The 25,488-nt window shown below is 40.0% G+C and overlaps 1 protein-coding gene and 1 long non-coding RNA gene across 3 annotated transcripts in view; one reads left to right on the top strand and one right to left on the bottom strand.

The window, feature by feature from the left end:
• LOC310665533 overlaps positions 1-25,488 on the bottom strand; it is a 229,526-nt gene that overhangs the window by 166,073 nt on the left and 37,965 nt on the right. The window lies entirely within an intron of this gene.
• SESTD1 (SEC14 and spectrin domain containing 1) overlaps positions 1-25,488 on the top strand; it is a 49,413-nt gene that overhangs the window by 12,938 nt on the left and 10,987 nt on the right. Inside the window, exons 3-10 of one of the 2 annotated variants that reach the window (XM_083408891.1) lie at positions 1,395-1,503; positions 1,760-1,850; positions 4,026-4,139; positions 12,278-12,391; positions 13,105-13,202; positions 14,305-14,360; positions 15,480-15,682; positions 19,356-19,478. In XM_083408891.1, the coding sequence (XP_083265017.1) occupies positions 1,395-1,503; positions 1,760-1,850; positions 4,026-4,139; positions 12,278-12,391; positions 13,105-13,202; positions 14,305-14,360; positions 15,480-15,682; positions 19,356-19,478 (908 nt within the window). Of the gene's footprint in view, positions 1-1,394; positions 1,504-1,759; positions 1,851-4,025; positions 4,140-12,277; positions 12,392-13,104; positions 13,203-14,304; positions 14,361-15,479; positions 15,696-19,355; positions 19,479-25,488 lie in introns of both variants that reach the window. The other variant, XM_083408890.1, reaches the window with a different exon arrangement.

Raw genomic sequence — 25,488 nt, 5'->3', positions numbered from 1 at the left:
ATGGCAAGCTGTAGCCTCTTTCTCTTGCCAATTTATGATGTATCTAGTCATGGAAAATACTTTGTTCTCAGCTACAAAAGGCTCGGAAACTGTCCTCCTCCTTAATTTAAAGTTTAAAATTAGTAATGGATGAACTTGTTTTAGAGGATATATATATTATTTACTGAACAATTTACTGAATTTTTATACCGCCCTGTACCTGGAGGTCTCTGGGTGGTTCACAGAATAAAATCAAAATATAAAACCACAGAATACACAATCAAAACAAAGACAACCCAATAACACCCCCCCAAACCCCACAAATTAAAAGAGCATAGAATATATGCATTACAGTGGTACCTCGGGTTACATATGCTTCAGGTTACAGACTCCGCTAACCCAGAAATAGTACCTCAGGTTAAGAACTTTGCTTCAGGATGAGAACAGAAATCGTGCGGCGGCAGCAGGAGGCCCCATTAGCTAAAGTGGTGCTTCAGGTTAAGAACAGTTTCAGGTTAAGAACGGACCTCCAGAACAAATTAAGTTCTTAACCGGAGGTACCACTGTACATTTTTAAGCAGAGCAAAGCACACCCAACGGGGGATTTTTACCACTCTGGGGAACTGTGTGTAGCCCCAGAGAAGCTTTATAGTCTTGGGAGAGAGGGAGCTGTGGAATCCTTGAGCATATCTCACCAAGCGCTAGGAAACTTCTCCAACAAAAACACCCTGTCATTTTTCCAAAGGCTTTCCCCTCCCTTAATCTTTTAGGTCTATGGTAAGTCCCCAAAAATTTTCCACCTAGAAACCACAGTGTTTTAAAATGCAAATTACAGTTTTCAGACATTTAGGAGGTTTTTCTGTTGCTGAGTGGTTGGTCATCGTCTTCTGCTAACCAAATAGCTATTTTGGGTTTACACATTTAACAAATCTTTGCCCTTTTTATTTATTATCTATACTTTTTTTTTAAAAGTTACAAACCAGCGTATAGTTAAAAGCATCAAGTATGTAATGTGATCTCAATTTATGTTCTTTTTGAAGCCTATAGGGGAGAATGTGCATTTCATTATGACTGAGTTGTGCACAACATAATGTCCTAAATAGAGTGTCTTGAATGATTATTTTGATGGCGAATCTTTGGGCAATTTAGGTTATGTGCTTCAGTACACTTGTGAAGAATTAAACAGAAGTTAAGCCTGATTTGGGAACATGTGACTATGTCCGCATATAGCTTCTATTTTAGTCCAGTATCTCATTCACTTGCGTGTACTTTTGCTATAATACATCCATAGAAAAAGGACACATATCATATTTCATTACAATATTTTTCTATAAAAAAAGAAAAACGGTTTTAATGCCAATTGGTTAATAGTGAATGTTATTTTTAGTTCAAACTAACAAATATTTATTTTACAGGTGGGAAGGATCGAAGAAGTGGCCTCATTCTGACAATTCCATTATGCCTTGAACAAACAAATATGGATGAGCTGAGTGTTACTTTAGACTACCTGCTAAGCATACCAAGGTGGGCATGCCCTTTAAAGCACCGAATAGTATCATTTTGCTTCTAAACTAAATGGTATTTTGGATAGATACCACCATATTTTCTTGAGGGGGTGTATCTCATTATGTGATATATGACTTAAATAAAAACTATTTGGAAAGCTCTTGGAAAGAGCAATGAGTGTCTCGCTAAAGCTTAAGCAAGTAAATAGATGGTGATTTATGTCGTGATAACTGAACTATGCCTTTTATGTTTTGAATATGTGTCTTTTTTGCAGTGAAAAGTGTAAAGCTAGAGGATTTACCGTTATAGTGGATGGTAGAAAATCTCAGTGGAATGTTGTCAAGACTGTTGTGTTAATGCTACAGGTAAGATGTCTTCATGAATTTGTAGTGAAGAATTGAGTTCTGTGGAGGTTAATTTGTCTGTATTATAAGACATTGTTGTGCTTACTTGCTGGGAAAGTAGACCTTGTGTGATTTTACATGTTAAAAATGTAGAGTCTGATTTTTAAAACATATCAGCAAATCATGGTAGTTTGATACTTTTGAATCTGAAGTGAGTCTTGAGTTCATACGCTGTGCTCTTTGCATGTAAAGGGAAGAGTTGATGACCTTTTCATTTGCTGTTTGCAACGAATCAGTTTCCAAGTGCAGGAAACCATGGTTTGTAGAAACTGTGACAAACCAACGTTTTTAAAATACTGCTTTGTGAACAAACCTTGAGAATAAGCTTCCCATCTCTCACACATAAGGAATTCTGTGATCCTGAGGACATCCACAGCTTGAAGAAAGAAAAAAACATGGCTTGTTGCTGCCTCTGAACTGAGTTGTAGTTTGGGAAAATTTTTGAAAGCGTTTTGATTCCCTGGACTCAATTCTCAGTTTCAGTAAGGCTGCTGCAGGTATAAGTTAGTTTTTACACCATCCCTAGAAATCCTGGAATTGCCTCTAACAGTGCAAACCCATAAAGGAATAGGATTGGATTTTGACGTTTATTATCTCAACTCCATGTCATTTCTTTTTTCAATTTCCATAATAGCATGTGCAATTTCCCCCTGGTATGGCTAGGTTTTAACAGGGACTGAACTTCATTGTGCCAGGTCCTGCCTTTTGGATCACTTGGCCGATGGCAGTCTTGCTGGAATCATCCTTGGTTCTTTTTAATATGGCCTTTGCAATATGGTGTGTTGTTTTTTTGTTTTACAAACCAGTTTTTACTGACATGTTATTGGTGCTTTTATTGTTGTTTTCATAGTATTATGTTTTTATGCTGTGTACCACTTTTGTTATATTTTCTGTGAAAGTACATACATAAAATTGGGAAGAGGGAGCAGCAGGTGAGGCTGCATTGGAGATATGACGCAAGAGTTGCTCATTATTATTTATTCCACTTGAATGAACTGTCCTCTACTTGAATGTTGCTATTTCTAAATAGACCATCATTAGAAAGCACTTGGCTTTATGAAAATCTTTAACAGATGTTGCCTTAATGAGATTTGACATTTTGACCCCGAACCATTTTTTGTCAAGTGGCAAGACATACTGCTTTCTTCCTTTTTAGTTCTGTATGAATGCACTTTTACAGGATGTGTGCTGTCAAGGTCATTGAATAATAAGCACTTTGTTCCTGCCGTCTGTCTATTTAATAAGTTGTGTGTGTTTCCTCATAGAGAGGCAAAATTATGAAGGAACTTGACAGGCAGAGGAAACAACTGTGAATCACAATTTTTAACAGTTTTCATTTGTGAAGAAAGGCTATCCTGTTGCTTAAATGGGTGGAATATAAAATCTAAACTGCATAAAGAAGACTGTCCTTACCATATACAGTCGTACCTTGGATCCCAAACGCCATCGTACTCGGGATGTTTTGCTCCTGAACGCCGCAAACCCGGAAGTGACTGTTCCGGTTTGTGAAAGTTTTTAGGAACCCAAACGTCTGGTGGGGCTTCCACAGCTTCCGATTGGCTGCAGGAGCTTCAGCCAATCAGAAGCCGCGCTTTGGTTTCCGAATGTTTTGGAAGTCGAACGGACTTAAGGAACGGATTCCGTTCAGCTTCCAAGGTACGACTGTAATCTGTCATATAGAACAAATCATCTTATAGTTGATACTTAAATGAAATTCATTCAGTTTGAAGGCCTTGGCCTCTTTCAAAAGAGACATTTATCAGACTCTCATATTGAGATGCTTCACTTACCTGGGAATAAGTCCAGCTGAGCTCAGTGAATCTTGCTCCTGGGACAGACATGTATAGGATTGCATTGTTAGTGTATGTCTTGGGTTGCTTAAAACTTGTCTTTAAGGTACCAACTTATTACCAGTTACTTTCTTAGATGTGTTGAGTGGTCCATGAAGACCATCTAGCTCATTGAGGTTGTCCACAGGTTCTGATAAGTGCCAGATTTGCTATCACCACTGTTTCTGTTGCTTGACTGCTAGAAAGTTTCCTGTACATCTAAATGCTATCTGTGCAGGTCTAGGTTACCACACAGTAACTAATGAGTTGTATTTCATTTAAGGTTTTGTATCTTTCATCTTCTTAGAACGTTGTTCCAGCTGAGGTATCACTTGTCTGTGTAGTAAAACCGGATGAATTCTGGGACAAGAAGGTTACACACTTTTGCTTTTGGAAAGAGAAAGATAGACTTGGCTTTGAGGTATGTGTGCCTGCTTTTTCATTTGTCAGATGTGGACACCAAAGTTGCACATGCAACTGAGTAAAAATTGATCGCTTATAATAGCTACTAATCTACAATGCAATTACCGAATGATTCATTTGGCATCGCAATAAAACTCACTACAGTGGGTTTGCAGTACTTTGTTGTATTAGTTAGTAAGTGTAATTAGTCTGATCATTAGTTCAGACATGATCATTAGTTCAGACTTACCACGAGACCTTCAAAACATTTCCAGTGATTATAGAACATTATCATTTGAAAGATAATACTTTATTGCCATGAATTTAACTAACTCCTGTTGTTAACCTATATTATAGTTACTCAGAATATTTAAGGTGGATTTTAATTTGTCTCCATTACAGTTTATTGTAACTATTTCTCACTGAACAACTCCTTGTGCCAGCACTTTGTCTTTTGATATTAAACAAGTGCAAAAGATTTGGACAGATCAAGAATTGAAGCATGTTGGCTTCAGACAGATTCAAGTCTTGTTCAAACCAAAGCAGGACTTCTCTGGCAGACTCCAAACCAAAGCAGGGATTGCCAAAGCGATTTGGGGAGATTCAAATGTGCAGACATTGTGCCTGCTAAAAGCAAAACTTTTATCTCCAGTCTTCTCTAAAAGGAAAATGCCAGGGTGGGAAGAAGATGAGGGAAAGTTCCTTTTTGACTGACAGGTCTCACATTTAATCAGAGGGAATGGGTTGTGTGTGTTGCTGTGTTGTTGTTTTTTACTAGAGCTGTCCAATCACAGTGCTTTGGGGAAGGGATGCTGAAATAATATATTGCTTGTTCTTGTATGTCCTGTGCTCTTTGCTAGTTTTGTTAGTGGTGCTTGCTTGGCAAATGCTTGGCATTCAAGTCCTTCTGCCTTTGTGCCACATACCTGCACATCTACTCTTGCCAAATCAGCTTTGAACTTTTGTTTCCTTGAGTTTCAGTGGCATTTGGGCAGCATTCAAGCCTGAAGCTTATTTTTTTTCATTGATCATACCCCTTAGCCCCGGCACTTAGCCTTCTGAAATTTTGCAAGCTACTTTCCTAGGGGCCCCTAGGATGCAATTTTCATAATAAAATTGGTTCCCACAAAAAACACAGGAAGTAGAGTTCCTTTTTGTTTTCCCTTCACACTCACCCCACCCCTAAAAATCAGTTTTGAAGATGCTAAGCACAAAACCCCATGGAACTATTGGTGCATAACTTCATGGGCTTCTTGCTTGGAGAACCTTTCTTATGTACGTTCCCTTCATACAAACAGAACAACAGGAGAGATTCAGTAAATCCTTTATAATTACCCCAGTAGGTTGCAAAGCCCTAAAGTCTATCTCTGCAGAAAAACTGTTGCAACTACCCTTTCGACATGTGACATGATTGATGCTCTTAGAAGATACTAAGAAGCTTGCAAATTTTATCCACTTCTGTCAGAAAAAAGATGTTGGGCTTCCTTTTTAAAGGTGCCTAGTCAAAAAGCCCCGGGACCTGTATCTCTTTAAATTGGCAGGGCTTGTGCACTTGCAAGGGGCTGCTATGCCTGTGAATTTCACCTAATTTCATAAAAAAAGAATAAGAAATACAAACATTAATAATAATGAGGAGGGAAGTTGTAGCATTTTTTAAAAAATCAAACTTCCACGTAATAGTGAATGGGGGAAGCACAAAGCTTAATTTATCTGAATCTGGATTCAGACTCAAACCTAATTAGGTTGTTTTCTGAAATGCTGAATTGGGTCTGACAACATCTGGAATGCACCACGTTGGCTACCCTTGTCAAAGTGAAATACATATTTTGAAGTTGTTTTGTGGAGGTTTATCTAATGTCATCTGTGCCCTTGGTTTGCTTGTAATAATTGTAAAAATGGCAGCCTTCTGTAGTTTGAAATTTACTTCTGATAAATGTTTTCCCCTATGACTGATCTGTCTCCTACTATGTCTTGGCCCTGACAATTTACCAGACATAATTAACAGAATGCTTGAAGTGAAAATCTGATGTACTAATGAGCCTGGGATAATATCCAGATTCTAGCACTTTTAAGAAATGTGGGCAGTTTTTATTATTTGACTTGAAGGTCTAATTCAATATCAGTCACTTAATCATAAAAATGTATTCAATTAAATTTATAATGGAGAGGCTTTTAATTGAGAATTTTCAGTGGCCATGTGGATAATTTCTGCTGCTGTAGCTGAACCTCAATTATGAAGATAAAACCTTGTAAGTTTAAATTATACAAAATGACTGCACTGAAATTTGCATGTGTTGGTTTCCGTAATTGAGTTCCACTATAGTCTGTTGAAAATGCAACAGGAAACTAGGGAACTAATTGCTGTGGTCTTTGTCTTCATAAGAATGTTACAAATGGATGTGATATGTTCACAATAAGGGATTTTCATGGCTTGAGTATGAACTTGTGACTGCAGTATAAATAGAAAGAAAAATGCTTTCACTGGACCTACTTTTGTGATGTTTGTGTAGATAAGCTTGCTGAGGTAATGCACTTCATATCATCTAGTACCAAAGTGTATCCAATTGTTTTCTAGTGTAAGAAATGTCTATTCAGAATTAAGTCCCATGGGTATTGTCTTCAACAACATCCATGGCTTATCCGATGATGGGGAAGTCATTTACAAAATTGACAATTGCAGTGATTTTATAAAATTTCCATTTCTTTCAAGGATAAAGAGCTTGCTTGCTATTTCAGCAGAATTTCATTAACATGGGCAGAATTGCAGCTGTCTGTTGATATGAAACTCTTGGTAGAAAGAAGGAAAACCACTGGGGAACTGAATAGAGCAGGGTTAAGCCCTATCACCACCGTTCTTGCTAGCCATGAATAGCACCATAGGGGTGGCCATAAGAAGCCAAAAGGGAAATAAGAGCCCTCAGGCATAAATTATTGATGCTGTTTGTCTATACCACCATCTGTCCAGTTATATCTTGATTCTCAAAGAAGCTTCATCTTTTCACTATAAATTGATATTGCACCCAAGTCTGTTGCCAGATAAGCCATTTGCACTCAGGTGTTTTTTCTTTTTCTTTTCACGATTCTCCCCGCCCCAAAAATTAATGTAAGAAATGGAAACTGTAATATTGTATATAGCCTTCCTGTTGTTGACACTAAAGCATCTTCACATCTTGTGAAAGGAAGGTGTAAATTCGCATAAGGAGCAGGAAAAAGCACTTGGTGTGAATGGCTTCCCTTTGGAAAAGATAAGATCTCGTATAATAGCAGTGGTTAATTTAATTTCTGAGGGGAGAGTAGCTTGAGATGCAGATCCAAAAGATAGATCAAACTAAAAGCTTTTAATGCCTAGGGCATTGTTAACTGAACAGTTTGGAAATTATTTTAAAAAAGCAGCATGGTGTCCAAATTAATTTTTTTACCATGAATATGTTTAAGGATATCTACATTAATTAGGGGGGAAGCATACTTTCTGATATGGGACGTGGGTAGCGCTGTGGGTTAAACCACAGAGCCTAGGACTTGCCGATCAGAAGGTCGGTGGTTCGAATCCCCGCGGCGGGGTGAGCTCCCGTTGGTCGGTCCCTGCTCCTGCCAACCTAGCAGTTTGAAAGCAAAGTGCAAGTAGATAAATAGGTACCGCTCCGGCGGGAAGGTAAACGGTGTTTCTGTGCGCTGCTCTGGTTCACCAGAAGCAGCTTAGTCATGCTGACCACATGACCTGTCTGCGGTCAAACGCCGGCTCCCTCGGCCTATAGAGTGAGATGAGCGCGCAACCCCAGAGTCGTCCACGACTGGACCTAATGGTCAGGGGTCCCTTTACCTTTTATACTTTCTGATACAGTCACACCATGGTTGTTGAATGCCTGTACATGTACGTTTCGGCTCCTGAACTCCGCAAACCTGGAAGTAAGTGTTCCGGTTTGCGAACTTGTTTGGAAGCCGAACATCCAACTCATGTTCCACGGCTTCTGATTGAGTGCAGGCATTGGAAGCCATGCGTTGGTTTTCAAACTTTTTTGGAAGTCGAAAGGACTTCCGGAATGGAATCCGTTCGAGAACCAAGGTATGGCTGTGTATGCAGCCTGGCCATGAAAAAGGTGAGACCATTTGAAATGTGAAACATTTTGCTGATGCAGGTTGTTGTTGTTGTTTAGTTGTGTCCGACTCTTCGTGACCCCATGGACCAGAGCACGCCAGGCACTCCTGTCTTCCACTGCCTCCCGCAATTTGGTCAAACTCATGCTGGTAGCTTTGAGAACACTACCCAGCCATCTCGTCCTCTGTCCTCCTCTTCTCCTTGTGCCCTCCATCTTTCCCAACATCAGGTTTACTTCCAGGGAGTCTTCTCTTCTCATGAGGTGGAGTATTGGAGCCTCAGCTTCACGATCTGTCCTTCCAGTGAGCACTCAGGGCTGATTTCCTTCAGAATGGATAGGTTTGATCTTCTTGCAGTCCATGGGACTCTCGAGAGTCTCAAGAGTCTGATGCAGGTTACTTGTAATCATATTTCACAAGAAGGGTTCCACCTTGTTGTGAAGAATTGCTTTCTTTGATCGGGCCAGTTGGTATATACTAGTGCTGGGTCACTTAGTAGATTTTATTTTAAGGAGGCTGCTGAAGAGACCAGAGACCATCTTGGCTGTCTCTTAGGGCAGACCCAGGATCATCGAGCCTGAGCTTCCACTGCTGCCGCCCACCATTAAACCGCCATTGGCAGGATTGGCAGCAACAGCAGAAGATATATTTTATTCTCTTGTTAATTATGCTGTTTTAAATGTGCATTTTACATTTGACTTCCTTTAGTAATGTTTTCTTTTGAAATCACACACACACACACACATATACATATACCTATACCTATACTTATACATATACAGAGAGAGAGAGACTGGAACCTCTGTTGTCGCAGGTAATCTGTTCTGGAAGACCATTCGACTTCCGGAAACATTCAACAACTGAGGCGCAATTGCCGGTCGTCTTGCGACTTCTGAGGCGCATTTGAAAATGGAAGCATTCACTTCCGGGTTGTCGGTTGTCTGAATTGTTCGGCTTCCGAAGCGTTCGACAACCAAGGTTCCACTGTAGTTAACTTTGCTGCATTGAATGTGCCTTCTGTAGTTGACTTCCTTTGTAATGCTTTATTTTGAAACCTTGTAATGTTTTATTTTGAAATTCTTAAGATAATATTTTACTTTCCTGTTAAGTATGTTACTTTGAATGTATACTTTATATTTCACTTCAGTAATGTTTTATTCTGGATTGTTTTATTGATGGTTGAATGTATTGTAAACCACTTTGAGATTTTTTCTTAAAAATATAAAGTGCCGTAGAAATAAAATTAGCAGTAATAATGACTATAGTAAGCTGTTTTCCTGCTGAATTCATTGAGAGCAAGGAACCAGAGCATTACTAACCCTAGCATCTCTTACAAATGAAGCGGAATCTTTTATATCACAGAAGTATTTAAAGTGCTTTTAACAGGAAAACGCTCCATTAAATTACTTTTTTTTATTAAATTACTTTTTGTTTTTTAAAAAATCACATATTGTTTGAAGATGTTTAATTGCTACTTAGTGCACATAACTAGAAATTATGATAATAAAATTTGGGAGCGCAACATACCCACTAGCCATGCACATAGCATATACTCTCTTTATGCAGGGAAAATGCAAATCAGTTGCTACCCTCAAGGTTAGCCTGCATTTCCCCAGGTGGTCCTCTAACAAAACTGTACTGTTGAAACTTAATGAAGATAAAAACTAAGCTAAGTGTAGATTGCTAATGAAATATATTTTTAATCATGATCAACAAGTCATTCTGAAATGGCCAGATGCTCAAATTGGAGTATAACAGGGGGTGCCAATATGGTGTCCTCCAGATCTTGCGTATTACCATATTGGCCTGAATATAAGCCGCACCTTTAAAATTCAAGGGAGGGAGAGGGGGGAAAAAGACAATACCCGAAAATAAGCCGCTCCTCTAAAATTCTGCAGGCGCTCACACCCATTCCGTTTTACCGTATGTCTGTTTCAGCAGCGATACCACAAAAGCCCATTTTTGTAAGGTTCTGAATTTAAGCCGCACTTTAACTTTTCACGGTCGGAATATTTATTGGGGGGGGGGGGAGTGTGGCTTATATTCAGGCCTGTAGAGTACAACTTCAGTCATCTTGGACCATTGGCCATGTGAACTAGGGATGATGGACATTTGTTTGATTCTATTTCAGAGAGTGGTGGGAGCACCGAATTACAGATGGGCACATACACTAGTGGCCAAAATTGTGAGGAAAGTTGCATTTCTAAGGTTTGATGGCTCATAACACCAATCTTTTTTTAGAACAGTACCATAAAACAATACCATACAATTATATATATCATTAGATCGATAATTTAATGCAGAATACAATGCTACAAACCATGTTGAATGATCTTTGTTCTATCAAAAGTTATCGGCAAATAACCTGTATCGTATCTAACAAGACACGGAGAGTTGACTGGTCACCTAGAAAGTGATGTAATATCCCTGACTTGAATCCAATAAAACATCTGTGGAGCCGATTAAATAAACTTGTCAGTCAGAAGCAACCAAGGAATAAAGCATGTTTGATAGAAGGAATCATACAATCTTGGTTTCACATCAACACCTGGTGAACTTAAAATCCTTGGGTTCACTCCCTGGGATGCTGTTGTAGGACTTTAATTGTGGCAAAAGGTTTCCATGCTACTAACAGAAAGGGTGAGAAGTTATGAAAATACCCCTTATCATGGTGTTCTGTGTATAATTTCTGGTTATTTGGCTATAATGTTTGATAGAAATTCAGCACAGTTTGTTGCAATATATTCTGCATTAAATTATTTTTCTAATGATATATATAATCTGTGGTATTCTAAAAAAGAATGATGTTATGATCCACCAAACCTCAGAAACACAACTTTTTGTAAAGGTTCCCACAGTTTTGACCACTTAGTGTCTGTTGTAGCCTTGGATTTGTCTCAGTCCCCATCCTCGCTATTTTAATGAAAGAAACAGAAAAGCTATGCAGCATCAAACTTTGTGATAAATGTCATTTCTTGGTCCTCAGTGTATATATTTGACAGGAAGATTAACTTCAGTAATATTCTAATTGTTGAGTTCTTTGGTCATGCAAGACAAAGGCTAGACATATCCATCCAATTTCTTGTATAACCTACGGCTCCCTTAGACTGGAGGAATGTTCAGGTTGTCAGAATGGTTTTTGTATGGCACAACTGAGTGAGGAGAGAGAACAATTTCCATTTTTTAATAAATGAAAGTTGGGATTCTGTCAGAGTCTTGCCATTGCTGGCGGTGGTGTGGGGGGGGGGGGAGGTACGGGAATAGGTTTCTCTCTGTTTCAGAAACACAGACACACTTTAAAGCTGTAAAAGCAACGCATTTTGTTAAGGTTTGTCTCCAACAAAACTTGTTTCACAATCCATGTATTAACATACTGAAATATTCATACTTAAATTTGCTTATGCTTTAATTGTAAATATTAATAATGAATCATGGGCGCGCAACTGAGAGCTAGCAAACTGTAGCTCATAGTTATTTAGTACAAAATGCTTCTTTGTATACCTAACAGTAAATGAATTTAGGGATTGTAACATTTAAGGATGGAGAAAAGGGAAGGTATTGATCAAGGCTGGAACTAAATCATCCCATGGGTCAGCTTATGTTTTGAAACTTTGGCATATGTTTCTCTGCTGAGCTGAGTGGACCGAAGGCATTTTGTAGGGGAAAAGCAGATTATGAGCTTCTTACCTCCCCCCAAGATCTCCTCCCCACTCCCGCCCCCCATTTCCCCCCCCCCAGCCACGTATTTTTGATAGGAAATACATGCCTAGAACTGGATGGATGTGGAAGATTCTGAGGAAAAGCAATAAAGACCAGCATCACTACCACCCGTCTGCCACTTCCTCCTGCAGATCGCTACTCCTGATGCTATAATGCATGATTTGTCTGCAAAATCTGTAGTTCCTAACTAAAGTTGCAATCCTAAATGCACTTACTGTTGAATTCAGTGGGAACTATTTCTGAGTAAACATGCTTTTTGGACCACCAATCAGCAGCCACTGTGTTGATTAAGTGTGTGATGTTGTTGTTGTTGCTAATGCCCATTTCAATTTACTTATACAGGTTATTTTAGTATCTGCCAATAAGCTTACACGATACATAGAGCCATGCCAGCTGACAGAAGATTTTGGAGGGAGTCTTACCTACGATCATATGGACTGGCTGAACAAGAGGCTGGTTAGTTGCTTGGCAATTTTTTGTCTGTTCTTTTTCAGTACACTTTCTATGGGAAAGTGGTAGTTGGAAATATTAATAGCTGTGTTAGGTGTGTCCTAGCGGCATCAAAATGCTGGGACAAAAAATGAGTCACCTGATATCACTGTAATATACATCAATTTCAGTCTGACTTCAGGCTTGATTTTGCTTTGATTGCCCTAGTTGAATTGCCCTGCGATCCGGATAGGAGGAATACATCCCTGTTGGTTCAGGAGTTTTCAATGCCATCAGCTACAGTATCTTTCTAGATTGCCTGGAAAATACGAGACATTATTTTATTATGGTTCTGGTCCATCTAGGGGTGTTACTTTCTGAAGGTGGCAGTGTTCAATAAGCCCCATTGTACCTGTTTCTGGGAAGGTGTGACCAAACCACAGCCACTAATGTTTTGTTTAAATCAGTATTGGACTCGTGTACAAAGAGAGAACTGCCTTTGAAGGGTCTTTGGTAGTTAACAGTCCAGAAAGTAGCAGCAACAGAGCGCAAGATGTCCATTTGACAACATGTTCTATGTTGTTTGTATGTGCCTTTCTAACCCACTTGTTATGAAGCTGCTAGGGCTTAGAGATGATTTCCCAGTGTCAGGGTTGGAGCACTCAGACAGGCAATCCGCCTTCAAGCACGAGACTGTAAAAATCAATTGCAGTAATGGTAACTATAAATATTTTACATAGGCATTTGAAAAGTTTACAAAAGAATCTACATCTTTACTGGATGAGCTTGCCTTAATCAACAGTGGAAATGATAAAGGAAACCAACAGGAGAAGGACAGGTAATTATTTTTCTTGTTTCTCTTAACAATTTATTAGTAATTAAATCCTTTGACCATAAACTATAGCTCATGGAAGGGACATAGGTGCTTTCAAAAGCAACATTGAAATGGGAATAGTTTGTGTAAAAGATCCCTGGTGTTTCTGGCTAGGATACTGAACTTTTTTAAAATACAAAAACAAAACACCTCTGTCATACAGAAATCCAAAACACAGCATCCTAACTTATCTTTCATGTGCAGTGCCAGTCTGGAATTGTGGCTATTTATCTCTGGCTTAAAGCTAGCCAGAAAGTAGGGTTGCTTATGTCTACGCTGCCAGGAAAGTGCTTCAGTGCAGCTGTTGCCTTCTCTGCATTTGTGTTCTACTTGCTGCTCTTTCTGGTGTCCCCAAATTTGAATTTCTGTTTGTATCTACAGGTAGTATTTATCACTCCCCAGGAACCATTTGTCACTCCCCAGGAATGTATGGCTGTAGTTTCTAGTTCCTGTTATCTTCCTAGGTCTCCTTAAAATGCAGTATTTCGGTCTCTGCCAGGTTGTGAGATGTGTGGCAATGACACTTGCTTTTTCCATGGAGACTACTGGGGTTCCATTTGTGCAAAATGTTATTTATTTCTCCTTGCATAATTGAACACACACACCCCAGCACATCTGCTGCATCTGTTTGGGGAGTCCCCCTGACCCTCCAGGGGTGGTGTAGCAGGAGGAGATGTGGAGAATCTCCTTGAATTAAACACTAATCCTTGTGCTACTGTAGAAAATGTAGTTGAGTACTGCTACCAGTTGGGCGTGTCTTACTAGTTGTTTTTTTCAAGATTGAGAATGCCTGGGCTATTTTTATCTTGTATGAAAAGTAACTGAAAAGAAAAATAGCCTACAATGTCAAGTATGCCAACATTTCTGATACTTCGATCCCTCTTTTTCTTTTTTGACATTGCCAAATATGGTTTTGACAAAGAAAATTATGCCAGGTAAAGAAAAAAATGTGAAATTTTATTAGAATGTTTTATAAAAGTCAAGAAGCTATATACTTGTGTTCAGTGCTTGAAACTTCAGTTATCAACCTTAAGTAAGTAACAGCCATTTGCCTTTCTATTTCAAGGTCTATAGATTTGAATTTCCTTCCATCTGTTGATCCTGAAACTGTTCTGCAGACAGGTATACCCACTATGGCATCGTTTTTCTTTACCGGATTTTGTGAATTGTTGTGGATATGGATAGAATATAATGCTAAAGCTTTGTTCTTGGTGTGTTAGACTTGTTCTTGGTGGAGGAGTGTTAACGAAACAGAATAATAAGTGTTATGAATAGCTTCCTTATCTACTTAAAAGTACATTTCCCTCCCTCCCTCTGCTGTTCTGCTCTTCCATTTCTGGGAACCCCAGCTGTAGAGAAATATTCTGCTCTCCTTTTCTGTTGGAATTACTAATCAAGCTCTGAGAATGCCAAGAAGACAATTAACAATTTAAGTTATTTTATAAATAATCAAGTGGGAAGTATAACGGGGAGCATATACTTTGACATATGCTTACTTAAATTTTTTATTATGGATATGGAAAAAGAAAATGTAGACTTTGGGCCTACATTAGTTTCCAGTGCAGTAATTTTTTGGCTCATCCATTCCTTAGGATCTGGGTACCATTCCTCAAGGAAGTACATTTGTTTATATAGGGATTGTTTCATTTTTGCAGCATATCTGCAATTGGAGTCAGTGGGAACATTAAACGTTAGCTCTTTATTGTTGTAACTGGTGCTCAGTATCGTTTTTTTAAAAATCATATAATCTGTATCCCTTGCTTTTACATTAATGGCTTACAAGTTTAAGAAAAGTAAAGAATAAAAACAATTGTCGTTGTAACTTGGACTGCTATCTGAAATGCAGCTGTGTGAGTGCCCAGGCACCCACTGGATAATGTCTTTGACATCACTGATCAGTGTATCTTCTACCCAGTGTCTCCATGACTCTCCATATTACACCCTTGCTAAGCATCTCTCCGGTGCAAGGGTTACCTGCAAATTTGTGAACCATTCCATATTTTCATATACAGAAGAGGTTTTTTTTAATCATGCTGTCACCCCCGAGGGAAAGTTGCATAGGATCTGAAAGTGATTTATGATAACCCATAATACAAACAACCTCCCTTTCACTTTTAGCCTACCACAAGCCATCTTCCTTTTATCTCAAGTCTTTTACACCCTAGCTCCTTTTTTTAACCTGACCATGCCACATCTGAGGCACCATTTGAATGCTTAGTTTTAATTCTTAAACCATTCAAGGTCATGAGCTGTTATCTGAATTGCAACAACGCCGCTTTAATGGTTCAGACGGAGGGGTTTCGTGGTCTCCCATGGATGACGAACTGCTTGCTCAGCCCCAGGTTATGAAGCTGCTAGACTCGCTCAGAGAACAATATACACGGTACCAAGAAGTATGCAGGCAACGGAGCAAGCGCTCTCAGCTAGAGGAGATTCAACAGAAGGTAATGCAGGTAGGTGCCCCAAGTTCCACTTGGCTTATATCATTTATTGTTAACTGGGCATCCAATTGGCTCGGTCTAGCAGATTAACTTACTCTTCTGCATCTTCTTCTTCATGTGTATGAATACAGCCAGATTATAAGTATCGGTAGAGTTTCCCCAACCTCACTTAAAAACTCTGGCTGCTCAATACATTCCATTAAATAAGCGGCAGTCGAGCAGGGACGCGGTGGGCGCTGTGGGTTAAACCACAGAGCCTAAGACTTGCCGATCAGAAGGTCGGCGGTTCGAATCCCCGCGACGGGGTGAGCTCCTGTTGCTCGGTCCCTGCTCCTGCCAACCTAGCAGTTCGAAAGCAAGTCAGAGTGCAAGTAGATAAATAGGTACCGCTCCGGCGAGAAGGTAAATGGTGTCTCTGTGTGCTGCTCTGGTTCACCAGAAGTGGCTTAGTCATGCTGGCCACATGACCCGGAAGCTGTACACCGGCTCCCTTGGCCAGTAAAGCGAGATGAACGTCGCAACCCCAGAGTCGGTCACGACTGGACCTAATGGTCAGGGGTCCCTTTACCTAGCAGAATACACTGAGGACTCATGCCACTAGATGTGGTCAGTAGCTTGGAATAAAGCCTTTTAGCTATCCGTGTGTGTGTGTGTGTGTGTGTGCGCGCGCGCGCACGTGCACACTCACGCTTATACCACCCATCTGTTTCTTTATTGAGACAGTGTCCCTCACGACACGAGACCTACAGCCTTGTTACTGTTGGTCTTCCCCACTTCCAGGTGTCACTTTGTTCTGTCATGTGACAAAGCAGGTTACCTATAGCTCAGCATTTGGGCTGGTTTTGAAGCTTTCTTACATTGTTGGGATATTACAGAGCAGTCTTAATTGCACCCACTTAACTTGTGGTGTTGTCAAAGCAGTTAATAATGCTGATCTGTTTCTGGTAGATTTTGGGTTCAACTACCAATAAAATTAACGGAAGCAACTACAAGGGTAGTAAAGCAAAGGTCGTTGGGTGGCTCTTGCTTCTTCTTTTAAATAGTGATTTAATGTAAACAAGATCATTAGTCTATCTAGTGATTAATAGATAAATAGGGTTAGCATATCCATTGATCAAAATCCAAAAGAACAGTTGTCATACAAGGCTCTTCCTGACTAGAATGAGTAAAAACCCGTGTAATGAATTGTATGCTAGAAGGTCATGAAGGGCTGGGCTGATGCTTTGGAAATCGGTATGTAATTGATGCTTTCAACACTTCTTCAGACAATGTCTCTGTCGAGATAATAAAGGAAATGAAATCAATTCATTTATTTCCCCAGGCCTATTATTTGAAATTGAATGTGTTTATATTTTAGATGCTATGCACATGAACCTTCACCCTTTTAAATACTGGAGAGGCAGGAAATCAAAATATTCCACTTCACAGTATTCTAAAATAATCATTTCTTTCACTTTTAAATCTCTTTCTAAGTGTCTTTTTTTAAAAAAAACAATCAGACATGGATATTACATAGGTATAAAAGAAACAAAATATTACTTCTGTGGTAACTTGAGCATTCGAGTCATCTGAGCAAATATGGGCTGATTGGAATGAGGTTTATAACCTAGTTTGGCAAACTGCCATCATTAATGCATTTAAATAGACTTGTTTACTGGGGCATCAACCTCAATTTGCATCATTCTGATTAGAAATTGTCATCCATTTGCTCTGCCTGTGTTACTGAAGTTGCATAGTAAATGAATTGAACTTTTGCAGGCAAAGAAATTGAGCATCCATCTATGTTTTTATTTAGAAGATATCTGCAGAAGATATCTAAATGGGGAACCAGGAGGAAGACCTCTCTTTTTTTTGGAAAAAAAATATTCTAAAGATCTTTGGAGCAGAAGTGATCAAAAATCATATTGTTAAGCTAGCTCCCCAGGTATATCAGAAGTATATGTCTTCTTGGTGATAAAAAGAAGAAACTGAACTAAGAGAAGTAGAAACAGGACGGTGCCAAGAGATGATTTGCAGTATCATTTGATAATTACTGCAGTAGGAGTTTTCTTTCTTGCTGTTTAGTAACTGTAAAATAGATAATCACTAGCTTAGACTAACTGTCCACATATCAGGTGTATGGTTGAGGTGTCCTCACGTGTATTTTTTGTGGTGCAAGCAACAAGTGGTTGCCTTATTATTGCTATTACTATTATTTGTACCCTGCCCATCTGATTTGCTTGCCCCAGCCACTGAGAAGCTTCCAACATAATATACAGAAACAACACAACAGAACACATTAAAAGCATCTCAGTACAGGGCTGCCTTCAGATGTCTTCTACAGGTTATATAGTTATTCATCTCCTTGACATCTGATGGGAGGGTGTTCCACAGGGCGGGCGCCACTGCCAAGAAGGCCTTCTGCCTGGTTCCTTGTAACTTCACTTCTCACAATGAGGGAACTGCCAGAAGGCCCTCGGAGCTAGACTTCTGGCTTGTATGACAACTTTTTGACACTTCCCCCCACCCCCACTTCCTTATTAGTAGTTTCTCCCTAGTTCTGATTGTAAAACGTGTGGACTTTTCAAAAGTACACAGTGCAGGATGCTGCTGTAGAAGTGGGCGAAGGTGAAAAGAATCAAAAGGTTTAGGCCGTATGTTCCTACCAGTAGTGGTGGGGCAGTGGCGCTTACCTAACTTCTGATTGATGGCTGCTCCTTACCTGGAGGTAGGTGAGCAGGGGTGAGGTCATCATGGTGCAAACACACCCGCAGGAACACCAGATTGAATCTGCCTGTGCATTTGGGAAGTCTCAGGTGAGAACAGCCACCCCACTACACTGACAGCTGCCAGTGCCAATCCTCACAAATGCGCGGAACAGCCTTTGTCATCCATTTTCCTTTCCATATTTAGGAGATACAGCCTGCATGTTATTAGTGTCCTAGTGTGTTTCCTCTTGAACACCTTTATCTCTTGTGTGTCCATTGGTTGGAAGCTGATAGTTCTCATTTTCTGTTGCCATACATGTAGGTTAGGCCAGAAGGATCATTATGATGGCTTATGTAGTGCAAGGTAGGAGCCATCGCTCCGAAACCAATTCTGACAAATATTTATCCAGCCCCATCTGTTCTGTTTTGACACCTGCCATTTAAGGCCTCTGTTAAGCAACCTGCAAATAGCCTGTAATAAAAGAGCAGCAAATAGTGTAGCAGATACTGATATTTATCCCTAAACACACAGTCAGGTGGTGTAGTTCTGCAAGTTAGAACAATTTAGATTTCAGCAGGGGAACTAAAGAATCCACACACACCCTGGTTTTCTTAAAAGAAGCCAGCTTTTCATCTTACCTACTAATACAGATATGAATTGACAAAACAGTGAATGAGCCAGATATCTTCATGCTCTGTTTCTAATGTGAGACGACATATTATTAAGGTTCACAAAGAAGACATTCTTCCCCCGAAAAAGCATTGGGAAATGTTTGATTAGTTTTGCTGGGTCTGCTAGCTTATGCACCTAAAAGGAGGCAAGGACCCCCGCTGCCTTTATTTATCTTGAGGCAGCGAGCACGTTGCCGTTAAAAGCGAACTTTATTTTAAGCAAAATCTGCATAACAATAATTTCTTTTAAAAATCAGTCTCGATCGCACGGGTTTAATTATTTGCTGTGGTGAAAATGTTGCTGTTTTGATCAACAGGTAGTGAACTGGCTTGAAGGACCTGGCACAGAACAGCTTAGAACCCAGTGGGGGATAGGTGATTCAATTAGAGCCTCACAAGCTTTGCAGCAGAAACATGAAGAGATTGAAAGTCAACACAGTGTGAGTTTTCATTTTCCCGAGGAAGTTGCTGCATGATTGTTCTTATATATAATTCATTATGTGCAACATTTTCCAGTGACATTTTTCTAGCGAATTTTAGACAGTGATTTATGAGCTATATCAAACTGCACCTATTCTTCTGCAACAGACTGTGTTGGTGATCTTAATCATTGCTAATTAAATTCTAATGTCATGGCAGTATACTAATTTTTATTCTTTTAAAGGAGAGTGATCGTGTTTCTGATGCGATTGGAAACACAAAAAGGAAGCATTGATTTAGGAGTAATATATGTCATCTTTTCTTTCTTTCTGGGAGCCACTTATTGTAATTACTTGAATGCTCAGTTTTAAGATCATACATAATCTCGGAGCATAGATTGTTTGATGACTGGCAAAGGCAGATTTTGTTTTTCCAGGAGTTCAAACAGTGGAGTATAGAACATACTGGGGTTAATGTGAACTGAATGGAGAATTGGGAGGGAGGAGACTACTCTGACCACTGTCTACATTCAAAAGACATCATGTTCTCTACTAGGAGGATGTAGGGAATGGCATTCATTCTCCAGTCAGTGTGTATCACCTCCATATCATTGTGAATGACAGTAGCATTGCACACACTGACCAGTAAACATGCATCATCTTGCATTGAATTATATGCATAGTGAGTGGACAATGTGTGATATACCCTATTAGTATCCAGCGATCTTTATATGTTGTTGTTGTCATTTAGTCGTTTAGTCGTGTCGGACTCTTCGTGACCCCATGGACCAGAGCACACCAGGCACTCCTGTCTTCCACTGCCTCCCGCAGTTTGGTCAAACTCATGCTTCGAGAACACTATCCAACCATCTCGTCCTCTGTCGTCCCCTTCTCCTTGTGCCCTCCATCTTTCCCAACATCAGGGTCTTTTCCAGGGAGTCTTCTCTTCTCATGGGGTGGCCAAAGTATTGGAGCCTCAGCTTCAGGACCTGTCCTTCCAGTGAGAACTCAGGGCTGATTTCCTTAAGAATGGATAGGTTTGATCTTCTTGCAGTCCATGGGACTCTCAAGAGTCTTCTCCAGCACCATAATTCAAAAGCATCAGTTCTTCGGCAATCAGCCTTCTTTATGGTCCAGCTCTCACTTCCATACATCACTACTGGGAAAACCATAGCTTTTACTATACGGACCTTTGTTGGCAAGGTGATTTCTCTGCTTCATATATCCCACATCATTTCACTGAGCAATATAAAAAGTGCCCTGCTGGTTCTGTTCATCCACATTCTCTACAACATCCAGATCATGTGCCGGTGGTCAGTTCTACCATTTTATTTCCTGTCTTTGGAAAAAAAGCTTAAAATTTAATATTGTTAAAGGTTGGTATAAAATGTAAGCTTGTTATTCATTTACTGAAATGAATAAAAAAAATTGCAATGCAGTTAATTGCTGACCATAGCACCTCACAGTAGCTGAAGCCTAGTGGTCTGCAGCACCAGTTTCACAGTGACTAGAAAACGTTTTGCAATCTACAGCAAGTTAGGTGGTTCATTCTTATTTAGTCACCTGGCTCCTAACTTGCCTGTAGAGGTGTGGGATGAAAAGGAGGTTCATGGCCACAGACTGCAATGAAGCATCATGAATAGGAAGTTTTGTTACTCCTGATACACTATCCCAAGTATCTCCCATTTTTCAGCCTGTATGGCCAGCACTATTTTTTTCTATCTTAACTTGTGCCTCGTTTACTCTTCTCTGGAATGAAGTGATCAGACCAGTTCCTGAAATAACAGAGCCAGTTTCTTCTTGGTACTTTGCCATAACAAAGAGAGATTCAAAGGTCCCCTTGACCTTTTGAAGTATTAACATTTCATAAAGCCCAATAAATTGCAGGTAGTTTTCTTAGCCAATAATCTTCCTTCTGGGCAGAGTTTCTCCCTCTCTGCTTGTTCAGCAGCAGCCAGAGTTGCTAACCTTTTTTGACACGAGGCTTACATTCACTCTTGGCCACTTACTAGCATGTGTGGTCAAGACACACAGCCCCACCACCTTAGCTGATTGTACAGATCAGATCAGGAGGGTTAGCGCATCCACCCCACTCAACAAATAATCAGTATGACTGGGTCGAGGTAGTTTTCCTAATCAGAGTGCTCAGCTGAGTCTCCTACTTCTTTCTTTCCTTTGTTATTTCCAGTATTGGTGAGGTCATAAGAGGTAAAATAAAATAAATAAAAAAATTGGGGTGGGATGGGGCTGATCCAGTCCTCGTGCCAAGACTTTTTAATTACTTGCTTATTTATTAAATTGGAGTTGTTTCCAACTAACTCATTCTATGAGTGCAAGGATTTTTGCTTACACAACAAAACTCTGTACCATCCAAACCTGTTCTGGGTTTTCCCCCAGCCACATGGAGCAGATTTGGTGAGGGTGCAGCGCACGTGAGGGAAGGGGGAGTTCTGTTATATTTCTGCTGACAGAACAAATTGGCTGGGTATTGCCCCTTATTTCCCGCCCCTCCTCCCAAAGGGGTTATCCTCTCAACCAATCAGAGTCCGATTTGGACTACATAGTAGATCCAGTTCATTACTGAAAATACTCAAGATCGGTTGAGCGAGGATTAATGTAGACTCCTTTGTTAGCTTGGTCAATAAATTATATTGTTTCTTTAGAAGTTGTGTTGCATCCAGTATCTTGTGTTTTTGTACTTCAATCCACATTATCTGCATTGATTTTTGTAAAGTGAGTTCTTTAAGATACTGTCAAGTTCTGACATTGTATTTCAGCATGACCATTAGTAGACACAATACTTATGTCACAATATTTATGTCATCATGGACTCATCCTGCTGGGGCTGGGCTTCCAAGTTGGATTCTGCTGCTAATCTCTTAGTGTCAACACACTCATGGTCAATAATAGCAGTGCACAATGTTCTGCCCTCTTCTTTTTGTTCCTTTTGGAAAAAAGTTATCATGGCTACCAAACTTCACAACAATAAGCAGGGGGGCTTCTTGTTGTGGGCCTACACAAATTAGTGAGAGGAGAGCCCCATGGACTGCAAGAAGATCACACCTATCCATTCTGAAAGAAATCAGCCCTGAGTGCTCACTGGAAGGACAGATCCTGAAGCTGAGGCTCCAATACTTTGGCCACCTCATGAGAAGAGAAGACTCCCCGGAAAAGGGAAAGAGAAGACTCCCTGATGTTGGGAAAGATGGAGGGCACAAGGAGAAGGGGACGACAGAGGACGAGATTGTTGGACAGTGTTCTTGAAGCTACTAGCATGAGTCTGACCAGACTGCGGGAGGCAGTGGAAGACAGGAGTACCTGGCGTGCTCTGGTCCATGGGGTCACGAAGAGTCGGACTAAACAACAACACTGAGGAGGACAATACTTCATAAAATCATTTGAAATACAAAACACTAAAATAAATCACTTTCACGCACAAGCATAAAAATGCAGCAGATTAAAAGCTGAGTCTTTTCGCCTTCTCTTAATTCTTTTTCTTTGTGATGTCAGCAAACACCAAATCTTATGCAGCCAGGAGATGTCCTAATGATAATAATAATAATAATATCTTTATTGTCATTGCCCCCTTCGGGGACAACGAAATTACTTGGCTGCTCCATAAAAACACTAATTAAAAAAATTTAGTAAAATACATAAAACACCAATTAAAAAAATATAGTAAAATACAGCAAAGGAGGGGAGCATTTTTGGTTTTTGAAAAATCTACTTCCAAAAGTAGGGCACACAATGTCCAGAGATCATGTCTGTTGTATCCAAATAATTTTGCGGTGGCCCCAGCAACCTTGATTTGTCTCCATCCAGTTCTAGTAGCATATTCCTGTCATACCTGCAACCAGAAATGCTGGGAAACTATCTAGATCTGGAAGTCTTCAAGGAGGACCATCATAACAGGGCCCCCATACCTACAGAGACCTTTACGCAGCATATATACTGAAAGTGACAAAAGTTAAAGTTACAGATTAGGTCCATCTGTTACCTTCTCCATTATGGATTTATAATGGCGTTAGAGGACCATCAGTGGATGTCTTTGGAACCTCATGAATTTCTAATTGTTTCAAAAGATTCCTTAGTAAATAAAGCATTATGGCAACATCAGTCAATCTGTCTCTTGCTGCCAGATTTTGGAAATTGACACCAAGGCTGCGCAAGGCAGCAATTAGAAGTTACTGCCTTTATATACATAAAAGCTTTTTAAATAACTCAAGTGTTTCTTTAATCTGCTGTCTCATTGATTTACTAGCTAATTACTTTTTAACTGTGTTTACTAAAAAGGATTCTGACTTTATTGCAGGCAATAGTCTTACTACAGATGCCATTTATTCCACTGGCACTGCAAAATAGTTTAAATATTCATTTAACACTGAGTCATTGCCTTCCCTTCCACCTTTTAAAGGCCTGAGTCATAGTCCGTTTCAAAAAGTGACATTATTGCTATTTACTGCCTAGCAATTTTCAGACAGTGATTAGGTTCAAACCATGATAGATAATGAGTTCATATATAAGACAGACTTTCCCCCAAAAAGATTTGTCACTAGAATATGTGACTAGACAAAACAAAGTAGAAAAGTGATTAAGAACGCACACAGAAGTGGTGAAATTATACCACTCTAGCTGGGAAGGGAAGTCAGGGCACAACAGCTTGTTTGTTTGTTTGTTTTCTTGATAATACTGCATTTCCATTAAATTATTGGGGCAGGTAACAAAACAACAACAACAACAACATGAAATTATAAAAATATACAATAAAACCTAAGCTTGCCTGAAATAAAATAGTTTTTAGGTTGCTCATTTAAATGCAAGATAGAGAGCTTTTGATAGGCTATTGCAGGGACAGGGCCAGCTCACACATGAGGTCAGGTCAGAAGACCGCCTCAGGCGGCAGGAGCCACAGGGGCCACAGATCTCAGTATAGATCTTTATCCCTCCCTTGTTCCTGATGTGGACCTTGACTCGCTCCTTCTTCCCTGGCAGGGGTGGGGCACCATTTGGTGGTTCGCTTCAGGTGCTGAGATGTCTTGGGCCAGCCCTGTGCAGGGAGGTGGGTACCCATCAACCAACTTTCCATGATCAGACCTCTGAGGCACGTCCTAAGCTGGCAGGTTCATATGGGAAGGGGTGGCTCTCAAGGTATCATGTTCATCCATTGACAGGCTTCCAAGTTAAATTCCTAAATTGGGTGCTAGCAGCATAGCTGCATGTAGTAAAAAGTGCAACGGGTGTGTGTATGGGAGCCTGTATGGCCTAATGGTTTGAGGATATCAACCTAGAAATTCCACCTTGAGCAGAGGCTGTTGGAAGAAGAGGAGCTTTAGAATAAGGCAACCCCCAGAAGAGGATGTTCTTTTGTGTTTATTGCATGTTCACAGATCTCACGCAGGGTAGAAGTTCAAAAGTTGTATGCGCTGTACATTCGCAATGGCGCGCAAGGTTTATTAGAGCAGAAGTGTGGAGGCGCTTGCCCATCTGCTTGTCTGCTTTTGTCCTGTGTATCCTGTTGCTTCTGTTGGCCCTTGGTTGCATCAGCAAGTTATCCGTGAGCTAAATGTGATCAGTGGTGCACAGTGTGCTGAACTATAGAAATGCCATATAAATAATAAACTAGATAACTGATGTGCGCTCCTGATAATACTGAAGGAAAAGAGGCTGCTGAAACTCTATGAAGCTGCAGAGGCAATGGAAAGGAAAGCTGCAGCCAGGAGGGAGGGAAGAGGGATGTGATCAAGGGAACAAGAGAAGACGATCAGTTGAAAACATGTTGCTGTGTGCTAAATATTTTTATTTTTTTGAAATTTTATTATTTTCACATAACAAATTATTTCAACAATTCTGTCTGTGCTAAATAGATACAAGCTTGTTTTTAAAAAGCCTACCGGGCTAAAGAATAGGATATTGCAGTCGGGGACAAATTAAAGAGACCAGATAAGAGCATAAGCTTAGAAAATGAATGAGAGGCTAGATTTTGGCAGGGCGACAGGGGAAAACCCAGAAATCCTAAGATGATGAGAAAAAG

The sequence above is a fragment of the Podarcis tiliguerta genome (genome assembly GCF_965153285.1).
Source record: "Podarcis tiliguerta genome assembly, chromosome: 1".
Classification (NCBI taxonomy): domain Eukaryota; kingdom Metazoa; phylum Chordata; class Lepidosauria; order Squamata; family Lacertidae; genus Podarcis; species Podarcis tiliguerta.
This window is presented reverse-complemented; position numbering and strand designations above follow the sequence as displayed.